This window comes from Leucoraja erinacea, chromosome 7 (assembly GCF_028641065.1).
Source record: "Leucoraja erinacea ecotype New England chromosome 7, Leri_hhj_1, whole genome shotgun sequence".
In the NCBI taxonomy this organism is placed as follows: Eukaryota; Metazoa; Chordata; class Chondrichthyes; order Rajiformes; family Rajidae; genus Leucoraja; species Leucoraja erinaceus.
In genome coordinates this window covers 212,957-230,448 of record NC_073383.1, presented here as the reverse complement: position 1 = coordinate 230,448, position 17,492 = coordinate 212,957, and the positions used below count along the sequence as shown (strand labels likewise).

Here is a 17,492-nt window from a genome sequence, read left to right as displayed (position 1 = left end):
CGTTTTTTCTCACCTCAATCTTAAATGACCTCCCCTTTATTCTAAGACTGTGGCCCCTGGTTCTGGACTCGCCCAACATTGGGAACATTTTTCCTGCATCTAGCTTGTCCAGAGCTTTTATAATTTTATATGTTTCTATAAGATCCCCCCTCATCCTTCTAAACTCCAGTGAATACAAGCCTAGTCTTTTCAATCTTTCCTCATATGACAGTCCCGCCAACCAGTCAGCGGAAAAACAATACACGATCATCTCTGATATAACCTTGCTGCAAACTGTTGCCTACTTTAAAACCATTTTCAAGTTATTTCCTGCAAGTAAGCACAACAGATTTATTCTAATAATCAAATGAGGTGCTGCAAGTGTGCAGTTTGAAAAGTCACTTGCTGCTACTCGAGTTGCTGGTGATAAAAATAGAAGTGTTTATTAAATTTAACAGCAATATCATTCTCTTCAGCCACAAAATGGTTGGATGAAAGCTGCCCATAAAATAGCCAGTTTAACCATGTTTAAGTGTTTTCTTATCTTTAGCACCTGACTGGTGTTGCTGGAGATACTGAACTGCAACTGGAAAACATGATCATCAGGAAGGTACACAAAAAAGCTGGAGAAACTCAGCGGGTGCAGCAGCATCTATGGAGCGAAGGAAATAGGCAACGTTTCGGCCCGAAACGTTGCCTATTTCCTTCGCTCCATAGATGCTGCAGCACCCGCTGAGTTTCTCCAGCTTTTTTGTGTACCTTCGATTCTCCAGCATCTGCAGTTCCTTCTTAAACACATGATCATCAGGAACATGAACCTGATAAAATATTCATTTAATTTACCTTTCTCCTTGTCTTCCGCCACTTTTGGGATTGACAAACACTAGGAGAGGGTGCGTACCAGGCACAGGTGTGATCTGTAAAAAAAAAAATAAAAAAAATAATAATAATAATAATAATAATAATAATAATAATAATAATAATAATAATAATATATTTTATTGTCATTGCACATAAGTGCAACGAGATTTGGTATTCAGCTTCCATCCGATGTCATAACATAAATAAATAATAAAATTTGGTTTAGATGTCCCGAGAACATGGATTGTAAAAAGAACAGTAAAACAGTCAAAACAGTTCACAGACTAAAGTGCAGATATATGTATTTCTGACAACATTCACGCACTGTATCAGTTTGGCTGGGATCATTTAAACTTGCTGATATCGATCTATATATATCCTTATGTATAAAACCCTGATGTGTGTATGTGTGTGTATTTATTTGTTTGTGTGTGATCACATCTTCTCGAAAAAACGATACGCTAACGGTGACATTTTTACATATTCCGATAGAGATTTATGCCGTGAAGTCAAAAATTGCGTTATCTAAAAATTTCATGCACTATTTCTCGAGTTATGAATCAAAATGTTCAAGAGTATGAAATAACTGAAAATGAAACTGGGCAGCTTTGGCTGATGACGTCACAATGGCTCTGCGCGCCGCCGTCTTCGATATGCGCGCTGCGAGTGACGTTCCCTCATGAGCTGCCTGGCTGCGAGCTACCTGCCCCACTCCCCTCCTCCTCTTCCCCCTTCTTCCCCTCGCCCCCCCCCTCTATCCCCCCTCTTCTCTCTTCCCCCCCTCTCTACCCTTCTCTCTCCCCAACTCTCTCTCCCCCCTCCACCCTCCACCTCCTCCCTCCCACCCTCTCTCTCTCCCCCTCCACCCTCCACCTCCCCCCCCTCTCCACCCCCTAGCCCTCTCTTTCCCCCCCCCCCCCCCCCCCCCCTCTCACTCCCCCCCATCCCCCCCTCTCCCCTCTTCCCATCTCTCCTCTCCCCCTCTCCCTCCCCCCCTCCCCCCCCCTTTCTCTCCTCTCTCTTTCTCTCTCTCTCACCCTCTCTCTCTCTCTCTCTGTCCCTGCCCCACTCTCTTTGTCTCTGCCCCCTCTCTCTGTCTCTGCCCCTCTCTTGAACCCCCTCCCTCTCTCGACACACGCCTGCGAGTTGGGGGCTATGCGCCAGTGGATAGGGCGGGGATGGGGCAAAAGGAGCCAATGAATAATATTAATATAACATCAAGAGGGGTGGTTAGTGTGTATCTATCCCCATATATCCTGGAATGCCAAAACGGTACACGATAGTGCAAACATTTTTGCACCACCTTGTTCTGTGGTGGTTTGTGTCAAGTTTCGTTCAGATTCATGTTATATTTTACAAGTTATTCATAATTTTTAACATTAGAAATTCAAGTTTAAGAAAAATGTAGCAGCTTGCCCAGCTTGCAACAAAGTTGCAATCAAGGAACACTCAGTCCTTCCAGCAAGCTTTTAGCTGAACAGGAGGGGGAGGCAGTGGTGGGGGATAAGCCCCTGCACAGTTGGGGGCTATGGGTGAGTGGTGGAATATGGGGGAATGGGTGAGTGATGGAATGTTGCATTGGGGAACGGGTTGCATTGGGGGACCTAGCCTCCCGTGTGACAGGGACCTAACGGGTCCCAGTTGGTCTAGTTTACTATTACTGCTAAAAATTACTGCTGTGATTAATCATTTCCAGCCAAATATATTTATTCCCTCAGCTCAGTGAGTCAGAAAGCAATATCTGATCACAATTATAACCATATGCAGTCAACCAGCCATTGAAAATAAATGTAATTAAAGACTAAAACGTTAAAAAAAAACAATCTGAATACATACCATCCAACGATTTCCTCTGATTCTTACCATATTTGTGAAGGAAACCAACTAAATATAATATAATCACCAATTGGGAATGTTTAGCATGGCTGAAATGTAGTTGGCACCATGTATTATGTAATGTTATGGTGCAGAAATTAGGCATTTGCTTCAAAAGGTAAACAATGTAGCAAGGTAGCAAATGTACCTTTCCCAAGTAACTTTACCTTTACCTCCCCCCTCGACTCCGTTCAAGGACCCAAGCAATCGTTCCAGGTGCGACAGAGGTTTACCTGCATCTCTTCCAACCTCATCTATTGCGTCCGCTGCTCTAGATGTCAGCAGATCTATATCGGTGAGACCAAGCGGAGGTTGGGCGATCGTTTCGCCGAAATTGGAGGAACAGCACCCCATATTCCGTTTGGGGAGTCTGCATCCCGGGGGCATGAACATCGAATTCTCCCAATTTTGTTAGTCCTTGCTGTCTCCTCCCCTTCCTCAGCCCCCCTGCTGTCTCCTCCCATCCCCCAGCCTTCGGGCTACTCCTCCTTTTCCCTTTCTTGTCCCCACCCACCCCCGCCCCCGATCAGTCTGAAGAAGGGTTTCGGCCCGAAACGTTGCCTATTTCCTTCGCTCCATAGATGCTGCTGCACCCGCTGAGTTTCTCCCGCTTTTTTATGTAACCTTCGATTCTCCAGCATCTGCAGTTCCCTCTTAAACTCTTGCAATGAAACTGCAGATGCTTTGTTTAAACTGGATATAGACACAAAATGCTGGAGTAACTCAGCGGGCCAGGCAATATCTTTGGAGAGAAGGAATGGGTGACGTTTCAGGTCGAGACACTTCTTCAGACTGTCTTCTTTCTTTCAATGCTCTGCCATGTGTATATTTATCATCCCCTTAAATGAATCTGTGTTTAATCTTGATTAACTGCTGTAGCTGGTTTATAATTTCTTCTACATGGATAGGACAAGTTTGGAGGGATATGGACCAAGTATAGGTGGGACTAGTATAGCTGGGACATTGTTGGCCAGTGTGGGCAAGTTGTGCTGAATGGCCTGTTTCCACAGTGTATCACTCTAGGAGTAACAGCGCTGTTGCAGGAACTGCCAGAGCGAGGTTGTAGACAACGACAAACTGCCTTAGGGGCTCCGACTCCGGATTTTCTTGAGGTTTACTCCTGGAGCCTTTTCCATGACTGGATATGGCCACAAGGCAGTGGAGGTTTTAAATCACAGTTTTCCCTCTCCTAGATGGACTGCCTTCCCAGGCTGACGAGCCCCATCTGCCCGAGACTCATGGGGACGGGAGCGTCTACCTTCCCGTGCAGGTCTATAGCACCTGCCCACTGCCCTCTATCACTCTATGACTCTAAGGTTACAGAACGGAAAAGTTATCTCTTCTGCTAGTTCCACAGATACTGCTTGACTGCCAACAATTTCCTACGTTTTCTGTGATTTATTCTTTCAATAGTTTGTTTCTGATTCTACATATTATCAACCTAGTGACTTGGCTGCTAAGCTACTGACATACCTGGCCACATTATATTCCACCAATGCCCCTTAATTATCATCCAGCTGGTTTGATGAAATCTATCTGTTTCCATTCTGATCTATTCACTGCTAGCAAGATAGTCACTAGCCCTAGCTTCTCTTTCCATTGTTCCATAACTATCCCTTGCACTCCAAAGGATCTATCATTGACAACCTGTTATTTGATAAGTTCTAAGAGCAGAATAAGGCCATTCGGCCCGTCAGGTCTACTCCACCATACAATCATGGCTGATCTATCTTTCCCACTCAACCCCATTCTCCTGCCTTCTCCCCATAACCCCAGACACCCGTACTAATCAAAAATCCGCCAATCTCCGCCTTAAAAATATCTATTGGCTTGGCCTCCACAGCCGTCTGTGGCAAAGTATTCCACAGATTCACCACCTTCTGACGAAAGAAGGTGGCCACTTCATCCAAATTCCGTGCTCTAAAACCGAGCATCCATGACACTTTGGCAGCAGCAGCAGAAAGTAACATCAGCAAATTTGCAGATGACACAAAGCTGGGCGGCAATGTGCACTGTGAGGAGGATGCTATGAGGATGCAGGGTGATTTGGACAGGTTGGGGGAGTGGGCAGATGCATGGCAGATGCAGTTTAATGTGGATAAATGTGAGGTTACCACTTTGGTGGCAAAAACAGGAAGGCAGATTATTATCTAAATGGAGTCAAGATGGGAAAAGGGGATCTGGGTGTCAGCAGGCAGTGAAGCAGGCAGTGAAGAAAGCGAATGGCATGTTGGCCTTCATAACACGGGGAGTTGAAATATGGGAGCAAAGATGTCCTTCTGCAGTTGTACAGGCCCTAGTGAGACCACACCTGGAGTATTGTGCGCAGTTTTGGCCTCCCAATTTGAGGAAGGACATTCTTGCTATTGAGCGAGAGCACCGTAGGTTCACCAGGTTAATTCCCGTGATGGCGGGACTGTCATATGTTGATAGAATGGCATCTTGAAATGAGACAGCAGCCTGGCAAAATGCATTATCAGCTAAACTATAAAAAGCACAGGGCTGACTGACCAACCAAAGTGTAGATCAAGGGTTTGAAGAAGCGTTTCAACCCGAAACGTCACCCACTCCTACTCTCCAGAGATACCGCCTGTCTCGCTCAGTTACTCCAGCATTTTGTGTCTACCTTCGATTAGCTTAGTTTAGTTTTGTTTAGAGATACAGCGGGGAAGCAGGACCTTCGGCCCACCGAGTCCGCACAGACCAGCGATCCCCGCACAATAACACTATCCTACACACTCTTGGGACAATTAAAAAAAAGACATTCATACCAAACCAACTAACCTACAAACCTGTAAGTTATTGGAGTGTGGGAGGAAACCGAAGATCTCGGATAAAACCCACGCAGATCACGTGGAGAACGTACAAACCCCCGACAGACGAGTTGGGATCGAACCCGGTTTGTACTCGCTGGAATTTAGAAGATTGAGGGGGGATCTTATAGAAACTTACAAAATTCTTAAGGGGTTGGACAGGCTAGATGCAGGAAGATTGTTCCCGATGTTGGGGAAGTCCAGAACAAGGGGTCACAGTTTAAGGATAAGGGTGAAGTGATGTTGGTGGGCCTGATATCAGACAACGATGAGAAGGCCTACCGGGAGGAGGTGGCTGGTCTAGCACTCTGGTGCCAGGATAACAGCCTCCTCTTGAACATCAAAAAAACGAAGGAGCTGATCATGGACTTTAGGAGGGCACATCATCCGAGGACGTACACTCCATTGAGGATAAATGGGATCCTGTGGATAGGGTGAACTGATTTAAATATCTGGGAGTCCACATCTCTGAGGATATGACATGGGCATCACACGCCTCGTGAGTAAGGCAAGGCAGCGCCTTTACCACCTCAGGCAATTGAGGAAATTCAGAGTGTCTCCGAGGATCCTCCTGTGCTTCTACGCAGCGGCGGTGGAAAGCATCTTGTCCGGGAACATTACCATCTGGTTTGGGAATTGCTCTGCCAAGGACAAGAAGGCTCTGCAGAGAGTAGTGCGTTTGGCCGAACGCACTATGGGAACTTCACTTGCCCCCCTGCAGGAACTATACATCAGGAGGTGCAACTCCAGAGCCAACAATATCATGAGAGACCCCTTCCACCCATGCAACGGACTGTTCCAGCTGCTACGGTCAGGCAAACGCCTCCGTTGCCATGCGGTGAGAACAGAGAGGTTGAGAAGGAGTTTCTTCCCAGAGGCCATTCGGACTGTAAACGCCTATCGTACCAGGGACTAACTCTACTGAACGTTTTTCCTTCCATTATTTATTATGTAAAGGTATATGTGTGTGTTTATGATTGTGTTTATAGTTTGTTCGGTTGTTTGTCTTTTTGCACAAAAGTCCACGAGCATTGCCACTTTCATTTCACTGCACATCTCGTATGTGTATGTGACAAATAAACTTGACTTGACTTGAAGTCTTTTAGGACTGAGATGAGAAAAAATAATTTCACACAGAGTGGTGAATCTCGGGAATTCTCTGCCACAGAAAGTAGTTGAGGCCAGTTCATTGGCTATATTTAAGAGGGAGTTAGATGTGGCCCTTGTGGCTAAAGGGATCAGGGGGTATGGAGAGTACAGGATACTGAGTTGGATGATCAGCCATGATCATATTGAATGGCGGTGCAGGCTCGAAGGGCCGAATGGCCTACTCCTGCACCTATTTTCTATGTTTCTATGTCTATGTTTCTACGGTTTACACAAAGTAGATGAGACTCCTCCTAGCAGACAAAGCAGACCACTTCCAAAAGACGTGGTCTGCATTTATGGAACTATTACAAACATAAGGTGCAATAGTAATTTAAAATATAAATGGTACCAGGATCTGGTAACGGGGGGTATAAAATAAAAACAAAAAAAAAAACACGGTTGTTACATCCTTTTTTGCGGAGTTTTGTGTTATAATAGAGCGATTGTTTTTCCTTTTTTTTCTTTTCTTTCTAGGGTCTATTTTCTTTCTTTACTTCCTTTAACTTCTTCCCTAAGGGGCTTTCTTCTCCCAACACTTTCCTGCACCTTCACTATTCTTGCTCACTTTCCTTACTTCTTTTATTTCTACCTTTTTTTAAAGCTCGAAAAACGAAGTGGTACAACAAATAAGATATATGTGATGTGTATTACTGTAATTTACTGTACTTCTAATTAAATAAAATATTTAAAAACCCCCCCCAAAAAAACCCAAAGTAAATGCACAAAACCGAATAGCAAAAATGTGACCTTTCATCCACTCTGTGTAACTCAATCTGCAATGAGGTGATTGTTGTCATGTCGACAAACTGCATGAAACTTAAGTTTCCATCACGGAGAAGGTGACAATGGTACAGGACATTACAAATTAGATCAATGTCAGGTCAAATGGGCAGACTAAAATTAGTGTAACAGTATCCACAGGAATCAGCTGTAAAATATTATCCTGGGCACTCAAAATAACAAATATGTAACATGCCGAAGATGCTTCTGAAATGAAACTTTGCCTCCAATCATGAAAAAGTATGTGACCATAAATGGCTACATTATTGTTGTGGGTGAATTTTTTTTCCGGATTTTACACAGAAAAAAAAGTACCTTTTAGGAAGGGAGGAAATATTTGTTGTGCTGCATCACCTTACAATTCCTAATATATGCCTAAAAATGCTTCTGATTCAATGATCTACTTTGATTTGAGACTGCAGCAATAAAGGCTAATGTAGCATTGCAGGATCATCTAAATAATGAAATGGATGATCAGATGATGATAATATCACTTAAAGATGATAGCTTTGCAAAACTGTACCCGTCACTAGAATTGGTTGATAGGCCTCGGTAGCCAAGCCCTGGGCTGTGGATCAGCCCGACTTCTTGTTAAGCAGCACTACAACAACCCTCTCTTTTACAAATCTTGCATTCATCTGCTCTTGTACCCTCTGTGTTACTCAGCGTAAGATTATATTGATGGAATCTTGGTCTTAAGTATATGCTAACAACATATGCTCACGATATTCATAGACTATTACTACAATTGCTTAAATCATGAACAAGATTTCTAAATATAGGCTCAAGAAAGTGCTTTTTGTAAATTGTTGTCACTGGCTTTGTCAGCCTATATTTAAATAACCATATAATTACGCACATGTATTGCGGGCTACATATAAAGCACAGTTGATGTAGCTGCCTGGTTGGTAATTATCACACACATTTATTGTACTAAACATGAATTATTTTGGAGCTGCAACGTAGAGATGCTGTTTATAGCCTCAATGTGCTAACACTGTTCTACGTACAACTGTGGTGCATTTTAATCGGGAATAAATAACCTCACACGCTAACTTATAACGTACATTATCAATGCTTGCTTGCTCTAAACATGACATTTTTGATAACCAAGGGATGACAGCATCTAATGTTACCTTTTCACAAAGACATGATATGATATTTGTACTACGATTTCATTTACAACCATTTTACTGAAAATAACTGTCCCTAGTCATGCAATAAAATAGTTTTATGATGCCTTTATTTCTAATTTCCTCACTCCCAGCAACAGATACATCATCAAACTTGTGTGTAAAGTAATGCCAACACTGTATTTCTGTATATACTGTAAGCGGACTGTATTTCTGTATATACTGTAAGACAACGAAATGCATTAGACAACGAAATGCATTTCTGGCCCTTCATAATAGAGGGAGAAGAGACTGTAGAGATTAGAATCTGGGAACAAGACACAAACTATGGCAAGTAGTCAGTGGGTAAAGCAGTAGAGATGTAGACAGGTGTGGTGGGAGTAGCTTCAGCAGTGACTCCAAACCCATCAACTTCACTTGATATCTGGACAAACATTAGCAAGGATGCTCCCACCTGATTAGGTCCTGCTGCACTCCTTTGCAGCAAAGGGGCACGGGTCAAGATCTTCCATCAGGAATAGAAACATAGAAAATAGGAGCAGGAGGAGGCCATTCGGCCCTTCGAACGAGCACCGCCACTCATTGTGATCATGGCTGATTGTCCCCAATCAATAACCCGTGCCTGCCTTCTCTCCATATCACTTGATTCCACTAGCCCCTAGAGCTCTCTCTTAAATCCATCCAGTGACTTGGCCTCCACTGCCCTCTGTGGCAGGGAATTCCACAAATTCACAACTCTCTGGGTGAAAATGTTTTTTCTCACCTCAATTTTAAATGGCCTCCCCTTTATTCTAAGACTGTGACCCTTGGTTCTGGACTCGCCCAACATTGGGAACATTTTTCCTGCATCTAGCTTGTCCAGTCCTTTTATAATTTTATATGTTTCTATAAGATCCTTCTAAACTCCAGTGAATACAAGCCTAGTCTTTTCAATCTTTCCTCATATGACAGTCCCGCCAGCCCAGGGATCAATCTCATGAACCTACGCTGCACTGCCTCAATCACAAGGATGTCCTTCCTCAAATTAGGATGAGGGAAGATAGCTAGTGTATAGAAGTGAGAGGAAGGGGTAGGACTGGCAGGTGGAGTCAGATAAGGGGGGAGAGGGGTTACATGCATCTGGTTGCATCTGCCCATCACCCCTCTCTTGCAGGTTCCATGTATCATTTCCTGTCTCTCTATCCCCACCCTGTCCTATCTAGTTCCATTCCCCCAATTCCGTGAGCCCAGAGCAAGCTTCTGAACCTGAAATGCTGACCACTCGTATCCCAACTCTTGTGGCTTGTAGTACAAGCCCAGCCAAGTCCCGAAGGTCATGGATGTTACTCTGGATCGAACCAACAGGAGAGATAAACTTTAGACACAAAATGCTGGAGTAACTCAGCAGGACAGGCAGCATCTCTGGAGAGAGGGAATGGGTGATGTTTCGGGTCGAGACCCTTTTCCCTGAGAGGTGTTGTGGTAGTTCTGAAAAGCAGCTCACTCCCACCTGCTCACGGGGAACTGGAGTTTGGCAATGGATTCTTCGGCTTTGCCACCAATGGCCACATGCCAAACAATGAACAACAAAAAGTTGCTCCGTAAAGTACATTCCCCAATTTCTTTCTCCTCCTCAAACAGAACTAGACAATAGACAACAGACGATAGGTGCAGGAGTAGGCCATTCGGCCCTTCGAGCCAGCACTGCCATTCAATGTGATCATGGCTGACCATTCCCAATCAATACTCCATTCCTGCCTTTTCCCCATATCCCCTGACTCTGCTATCTTTAAGAACCCTATCCAGCTCTCTCTTGAAAGCATCCAGAGGACCTACCTGAGGCAGAGAATTCCACAGACTCACATCTCTCTGTGAGAAAAAGTGTTTCCTCGACTCCGTTCTAAATGGTTTACCCGTTATTCTTAAACTGTGGCCCCTGGTTCTGGACTCCCCCAACATCGGGAACATGTTTCCCGCCTCCAGCGTGTCCAAACCCTAAACAATCTTATATGTGTCAATAAGATCCCCTCTTATCCTTCTAAACTGCAGAGTGTACAAGGCCTCGATCTCGAGTATAGGTGACAGTGGTGGGTGGGGCAAAATAAGGAAATGGTCGATAGGAGAGGCTAGGTGAAATGAATGAAGGACCTCACCCAATGAAGAGGACAATGGAGATGTCGGATGAAGACCGTGGATAGCGGGTCGTAGATTTTACGCCTTACACATCTTATGTCATATTGCCATAGAGGGAGTGCAGAGACGGTTCACCAGACTGATTCCTGGGATGTCAGGACTGTCTTATGAAGAAAGACTGGATAGACTTGGTTTATACTCTCTAGAATTTAGAAGATTGAGAGGGGATCTTATAGAAACTTACAAAATTCTTAAGGGGTTGGACAGGCTAGATGCAGGAAGATTGTTCCCGATGTTAGGGAAGTTCAGGACAAGGGGTCACAGCTTAAGGATAAAGGGAAAATCCTTTAAAACCGAGATGAGAAGAACTTTTTTCACGCAGAGAGTGGTGAATCTCTGGAACTCTCTGCCACAGAGGGTAGTTGAGGCCACTTCATTGGCTATATTTAAGAGGGAGTTAGATGTGGCCCTTGTGGCTAAGGGGATCAGGGGGTATGGAGAGAAGGCAGGTACGGGATACTGAGTTGGATGATCAGCCATGATCATATTGAATGGCGGTGCAGGCTCGAAGGGCCGAATGGCCTACTCCTGCACCTAATTTCTATGTTTCTATGTTTCTATGTGACAGCTTTGAGTTAGTGGACTGGTCCATATACAGTGGATTCCACATCTACCCTAAATGAGCACACCACTGCCTTGACTGACTTCATCAGCAAGAGTGAAGAGGATTGAGTGTCAAAGAAGACAATCCGAGATTGCTAAAGGGTTGTGGCTCCAGCCACACAGAACGTCATTGTGATAGAGATTGGATTTGGCTCGGACAGAGGTGGAGTCACAATTGGAGGGGCTTGGTGACTGATTTGCTGCAGAGCTGGCGATGAAGAGGTTAGGCGTCAAGGAGTTTGCCATCGAAGCGGGTTGCTTGGGAAATGACGAAGCACGAGAGAAGCACAAAAAGAAAGCGCCGTTCCAGAGGAAATATCTGGCAAATCAAATGAGAATAGTGTTCAGGAAGAGAGGTCAGTGGCCGGTAGTTTACTGGGACTGGGATAGAGGTGAAGGGATTGTTGATGGGATGAGTTAGGAAAAAGGATGAGAAACTATGAGAATATCAGGATAGAAGGTAAAGCTGGCTCAGCATGCGGGGAAGAGTGCCAGATGAGCAAGGGGAGGATGGAGGCACACACACTCCAATTGAGATGGTCTCAACTCCAGTGACTGTTGGATTGGGGAATGATGTTCCCCATGCTGGGGTTAGTTCAGAACCTATACCTATCTTTCATAATGATAAAGAACTTCTAGACATCCCAAATAAACGCAGGTCACAAACTGCTGCATTATGGGTCATAGATCTCAGCATTACTGATTACTGTGTTTCATGGACTCCTCATGTCATAAGTGATAGGAGCAGAATTAGGCCATTTGGTCCATCAGGTATCAGACTACTCAACACACTTAAGAAAATTCCATGAACAGTCCCCAAACAAAGACAAACAAACTGTGAAAATAACTTTGGCTCAATGTCTCCAGTATGAAATTTGCACGAGTTTCTATATTGCACCTTTCATTGTTGCACCCTTTTCAAAATACCTCAAAGTCTTTGCTACATTTTGGCACACTGTGAATATTTTAATATTTTAAATAATGTAATGTCTATTGTCTATTTTTATTGGTATGTTGTCTGTCTGTGTTTTTAATATTACTTGCACATTTGGAGTATGGGGAAACGTAATTTCAATCCTCTGTGTAACTACTGTTGCATAATTGAATTGACAATAAAGTTTACTTTGAACTTTGATACTCCACCATTCAATTATGGCTGATCTATCTCATCTTAATTTGAGGAAGGACATTCTTGGTATTGAGGGAGTGCAGCGTAGGTTCACAAGGTTCATTCCCGGGATGGTGGGACTGGCATATGATGAAAAAATGGAGAGACTGGGCTTATATTCACTGGAATTTAGAAGGATGAGGGGCTATCCTATGGAAACATAAACAATTATTAAGGGATTAAGGGATAGGACAGGCTAGATGCAGGAAAAATGTTCCCGATGTTGTGGGAGTCCAGAACCAGGGGCCACAGTTTAAGAATAAGGGGTAGGCCATTTAGAACTGAGATGAGGAAAAGCGTTTTCACCCAGGGAGTTGTGAATTTGTGAATTCACTGCCTCAGATGGCAGTGGAGGCCAATTCACTGCATGTATTCAAAAGAGAGTTAGATAGAGCTCTTAGGGCTAGTGGAATCAAGGGATATGGGGAGAAGGTAGGAATGGGGCATTGATTGTGGATGATCAGCCCTGATCACATTGAATGGCAGTGCTGGCTCGAAGGGCAGGCCTACTCCTGCACCTGTTGTCTATGTATCCATGTACCCCATTCTCCTGCCTTCTCCCCATAACTCCAGACACCCGCACTAGTCAAGAATCTATCTATCTCTGCCTTAAAAATATCCATTGGATTGGCCTCCACAGCCTTCTGTGGCACCAGTGAAGGAATCATATTCGACCATGTTCCCAGCATTTTGGCTATGAACAGAAGCAGAAATATATAGAAAATTTACCTTTTCATTAGATTCGAGCCAGTTTAACCGTAATAGTTTAAAGAAATATTCTACTCATTTTAGAAACATTTAATAATATTTTATTTTTTTTCTCCACTAGTTTTAGAGAGCCTGTGAATATCAAAGACATTCATGCTCTTTACTACAACTTAGCTTGGGCAGAGCTAACAATTCTGGTTGAGGGGCTTGATTGATGGGAAAGTACCTGCAATGGGCTTGGTTTCATCACTCAGCAGGGAACTGGCTTTACATCAGATTGTTCCCTGGTGCCACGCGATTTGCTCACGGTAACATCAGCCTTCAAAGACAGTTCATCAGTGGGTCTGAAGAAGGGTCTCGACCCAAAACGTCGCCCATTCCTTCCCTCCAGAGATGCCGCCTGTCCCGCTGAGTTACTCCAGCATTTTGTGTCTACCATTAGTGAGCTTTTGTGTCTGCTATCAGTGAGTTACTCCAGCAGTTTGTGCCTACCATCAGTGAGCTTAGGCAGCTCATCTTCTGTGCAAGACTTGCCGTGTTCTATCAATACTAAAACACTAAACCCATCCTTATCACCCTTTGTTCAAGAATCAACTGCAGATGCTGGAAAATCAAAGGTACACAAAAGTGCTGGAGAAACTCAGCGGGTGCAGCAGCATCTATGGAGCGAAGTAAATAGGTAACGTTTCGGGCCCAAACCCTTCTTCAGACACCCTTTGTTGGTTATTGTTATTATCACCCTAAGTTAGTCCTCTGGAAAATTTGTTCCATATAAACATGGAGCCTGCAACCCAATCGATCTTTATGTCTCCTCAGAAGAGCTTGGCCTATCTTCGTCAGAGATGACAGAAACATGATGTTTCATTCATTGGTTTCCAGTTAAAGGCAGTAAATGAGGTTTATTGGAGGGTAGACGTTTGCACTCTTCCAAGCATACCTGCAGTCCTTGTCCATCCATTGTTGTTGTGTTACATTTGAAAGCCTGACTGTCATCTGAACTTGTGGTTGTCGGTGAATTCGTTTCGCCCTTTTTCTGATTGGGCTGTCTATCCTTCAAAACAGGAAATAAATCAAAATAATTACGCGAATCTGAAACCGGCCTCTCTGCATGTGTGGGAAGGAACTGCAGGTGCTGGTTTACACCGAAGATGAACACAAAATGCTGGAGACACTCAGCGGGACAGACGGCATCTTTAGAGAGAAGGTAAGGGTGACGTTTTGGGTTGTGACATCTTCAGAGCCGGTTGACGTTTTGGGGCCGAGTCCCTTCTTCAGACCAGAAGAAGGGTCTGAAGAAGGGTCACAAACCTGAAACATCACCCACTCCTTCTCCCCTGAGATGCTGCCTGTCCCGCTGAGTTACTCCAGCATTTTTTGTCAATCACTATTTTCTCTATATTTGGACATAGGCCTCAGTATAACAATAGCTACACGAGACTATTGCTACTATTATTATTAATGTACTATATTTATTTATTTATTTATTGAGTACGTGTGTATGTATATATACACACTGATTTTTTTTTTCTTCTCCCGTATGTACTATGTTTACATATTCCGTTGTGCTGCAGCAAGCAAGAATTTCATTGTTCTATCTGGGACACATGACAATAAAACACTCTTGACTCTTGAGTGCAAGTGACTTATATGTACTGGTATTATGTTTAAACTTTGTTCCTTTTGGAGATATGTCTGACAAAATGTTTTGCTTTTCACGATCACAACTTTCAACAGCAGTGCAGGAAACCACCACTTGAGCTTTTAAGCATTTAATGGAATTATGCATTTTTTGTGTTATATCTTAAAAAATTTGTTATTGCATCTGTGACTAATTTTAAGGATGGACGGAGAATTAATGGAGGTGAAAGTCACAGATAGATAATGAGTACAGAGAAGCTATTGGACAATAGATGCAGGAATAGGCCATTCGGCCCTTCGAGCCAGCACCGCCATTTAATGTGATCATGGCTGATCGTCCCCAATCAGTACCCCATTCCTGCCTTCTCCCCATATCCCCTGACTCCGCCATCTTTAAGAGCCCTATCTAGTTCTCTCTTGAAAGTATCCAGAGAACTGGCCTCCACCGCCCTCTGAGGCAGAGAATTCCACAGACTCACTATTCCCATTGTGCCAAACATCATGCCAAGACCAACTCTTATCTGTAGGAAGGAACTGCAGATGCTGGTTTAAACCAAAGATTTCAACGCTGTCTGACCCACTGAGTTACTCTGACATTTTGGGTCTATCTCTTACCTGCCTTCATGTAATCCATATCCTACATTTGCTGCATATCCATGTGCCTAATTAAAGGCAATTATTGTATCTGGCTCCACCCCCACCAGCGCATTCCACCCCCCTCACCACCCTCTGAATGAATGAATGAATGGATAAGTTTATTGGCCAAGTATCACATACAAGGAATTTGCCTTGGTGCTCCGCCCGTAAGTGACAACATGACATACAGTGAGTCTGTGCAATAATACTATTAATACTAATACTAAATCACATTTTCTTTAAATTCTGCCCCTTTCACTGCAAAGCTATGCTCTCTAATATTTGATCTTTCCATCGTGGGAAAAAGGTTCTGACTGACTACCCTATCAATGCCTCTCTTAATTTTACCTACTTCTATCAGGTCATAGAAACATAGAAATTAGGTGCAGGAGTAGGCCATTCGGCCCTTCGAGCCTGCACCACCATTCAATATGATCATTGCTGATCATCCAACTCAGTATCCCGTACCTGCCTTCTCTCCGTACCCTCTGATCCCCTTAGCCACAAGGGCCACATCTAACTCCCTCTTAAATATAGCAAATGAACTGGCCTCAACTACCCTCTGCAGCAAAAAGTTCCAGAGATTCACCACTCTCTGTGTGAAAAAAGTTCTTCTCATCTCGGTTTTAAAGGATTTCCCCCTTATCCTTAAGCTGTGACCCCTTGTCCTGGACTTCCCCAACACCGGGAGCAATCTTCCTGCATCTAGCCTGTCCAACCCCTTAAGAATTTTGTAAGTTTCTATAAGATCCCCTCTCAATCTCCTAAATTCTAGAGAGTATAAACAAAGTCTATCCAGTCTTTCTTCATAAGACAGTCCTGACATCCCAGGAATCAGTCTGGTGAACCTTCTCTGCACTCCCTCTATGGCAATAATGTTCTTCCTCAGATTTGGAGACCAAAACTGTACGCTATACTCCAGGTGTGGTCTCACCAAGACCTTGTGCAACTGCAGTAGAACCTCCCTGCTCCTATACTCCAATCCTTTTGCTATGAAAACTAACATACCATTCGCTTTCTTCACTGCCTGCTGCACCTGCATGCCTACTTTCAATGACTGGTGTACCATGACACCCAGGTCTCGCTGCATCTCCCCTTTTCCTAGTCGGCCACCATTTAGATCCTGTGTTCAGAGGAAAACAATACAAATCTTTCCAACCTCCCCCTGTAGTTAATGCGCCCTAATCCAGGCATCATTCTAGGAAATGGGACTAGTTTATATGAGGCATCTTGGCTGGTAAGAATGTGTTAGGGGCCATATGTCCTTTTTCCGAGCTGTATGATTCTATGACTCTATGGGACCTGAATCATTATTTATTGCTTTGAACTTCCCTTTACCTCCATTGATGCTGTTTGAAGTATTTCTTCTTCCAGCAATTTGTTTTGTAGCAGCAACTTCTATTTTGTTGAAGGTAGACACAAATAGCTGGAGTAACTCAGTGGGTCAGACAGCATCCCTGGAGAAAAAGAATAGGTGACATTTTGGGTCTAGACCCTTCCTCAGACTGGAAGTCTGAAACGTCACCTATTCCTTTTCTCCAGCGGTTTGTGTCTATCTTCGGTTGAAACCAGCATCTGCAGTTCCTTCCGACACATTTTGTCTTCTTTGTTGAATACTTACCAGAACTACAGGACATATATAGGAGGGAAGTAAGATATGCTCTTTCAGTTGTCCACCATCACAGTCAGGCTTGATATGCGAGGCACATTTATTGTGCAGCTGCAGCAAAAATAAAACATAAACAACAAATTACTGAAGTTAGATATTATTAACAGCTAAAGATATGCATAATGATCAGCAGAAACATAGAAAATAGTTGCAGGAGTAGGCCAATCGGCCCTTCGAGGCAGCACCATCATTCAATATGATCATGTCTGATCATCCAAAGTCAGTACCCCGTCCTGCTTTTTCCCCTTATCCCTTGATTCCTTTCGCCCTAAGAGCTAAATCTAATTCTCTCTTGAAAACATCCAGTG

At 43.8% G+C, this 17,492-nt stretch overlaps 1 protein-coding gene across 1 annotated transcript in view; it reads right to left on the bottom strand.

Annotated features, from left to right (window-relative positions):
* LOC129698553 (diacylglycerol kinase beta) overlaps nt 1-17,492 on the bottom strand; it is a 440,909-nt gene that overhangs the window by 264,590 nt on the left and 158,827 nt on the right. Inside the window, exons 12-14 of the mRNA XM_055637631.1 lie at nt 17,137-17,235; nt 14,179-14,292; nt 823-896 (exon numbers count right to left, since the gene is read on the bottom strand). Coding sequence (XP_055493606.1) covers nt 823-896; nt 14,179-14,292; nt 17,137-17,235 — 287 coding nt within the window. The remainder of the gene's footprint in view (nt 1-822; nt 897-14,178; nt 14,293-17,136; nt 17,236-17,492) is intronic.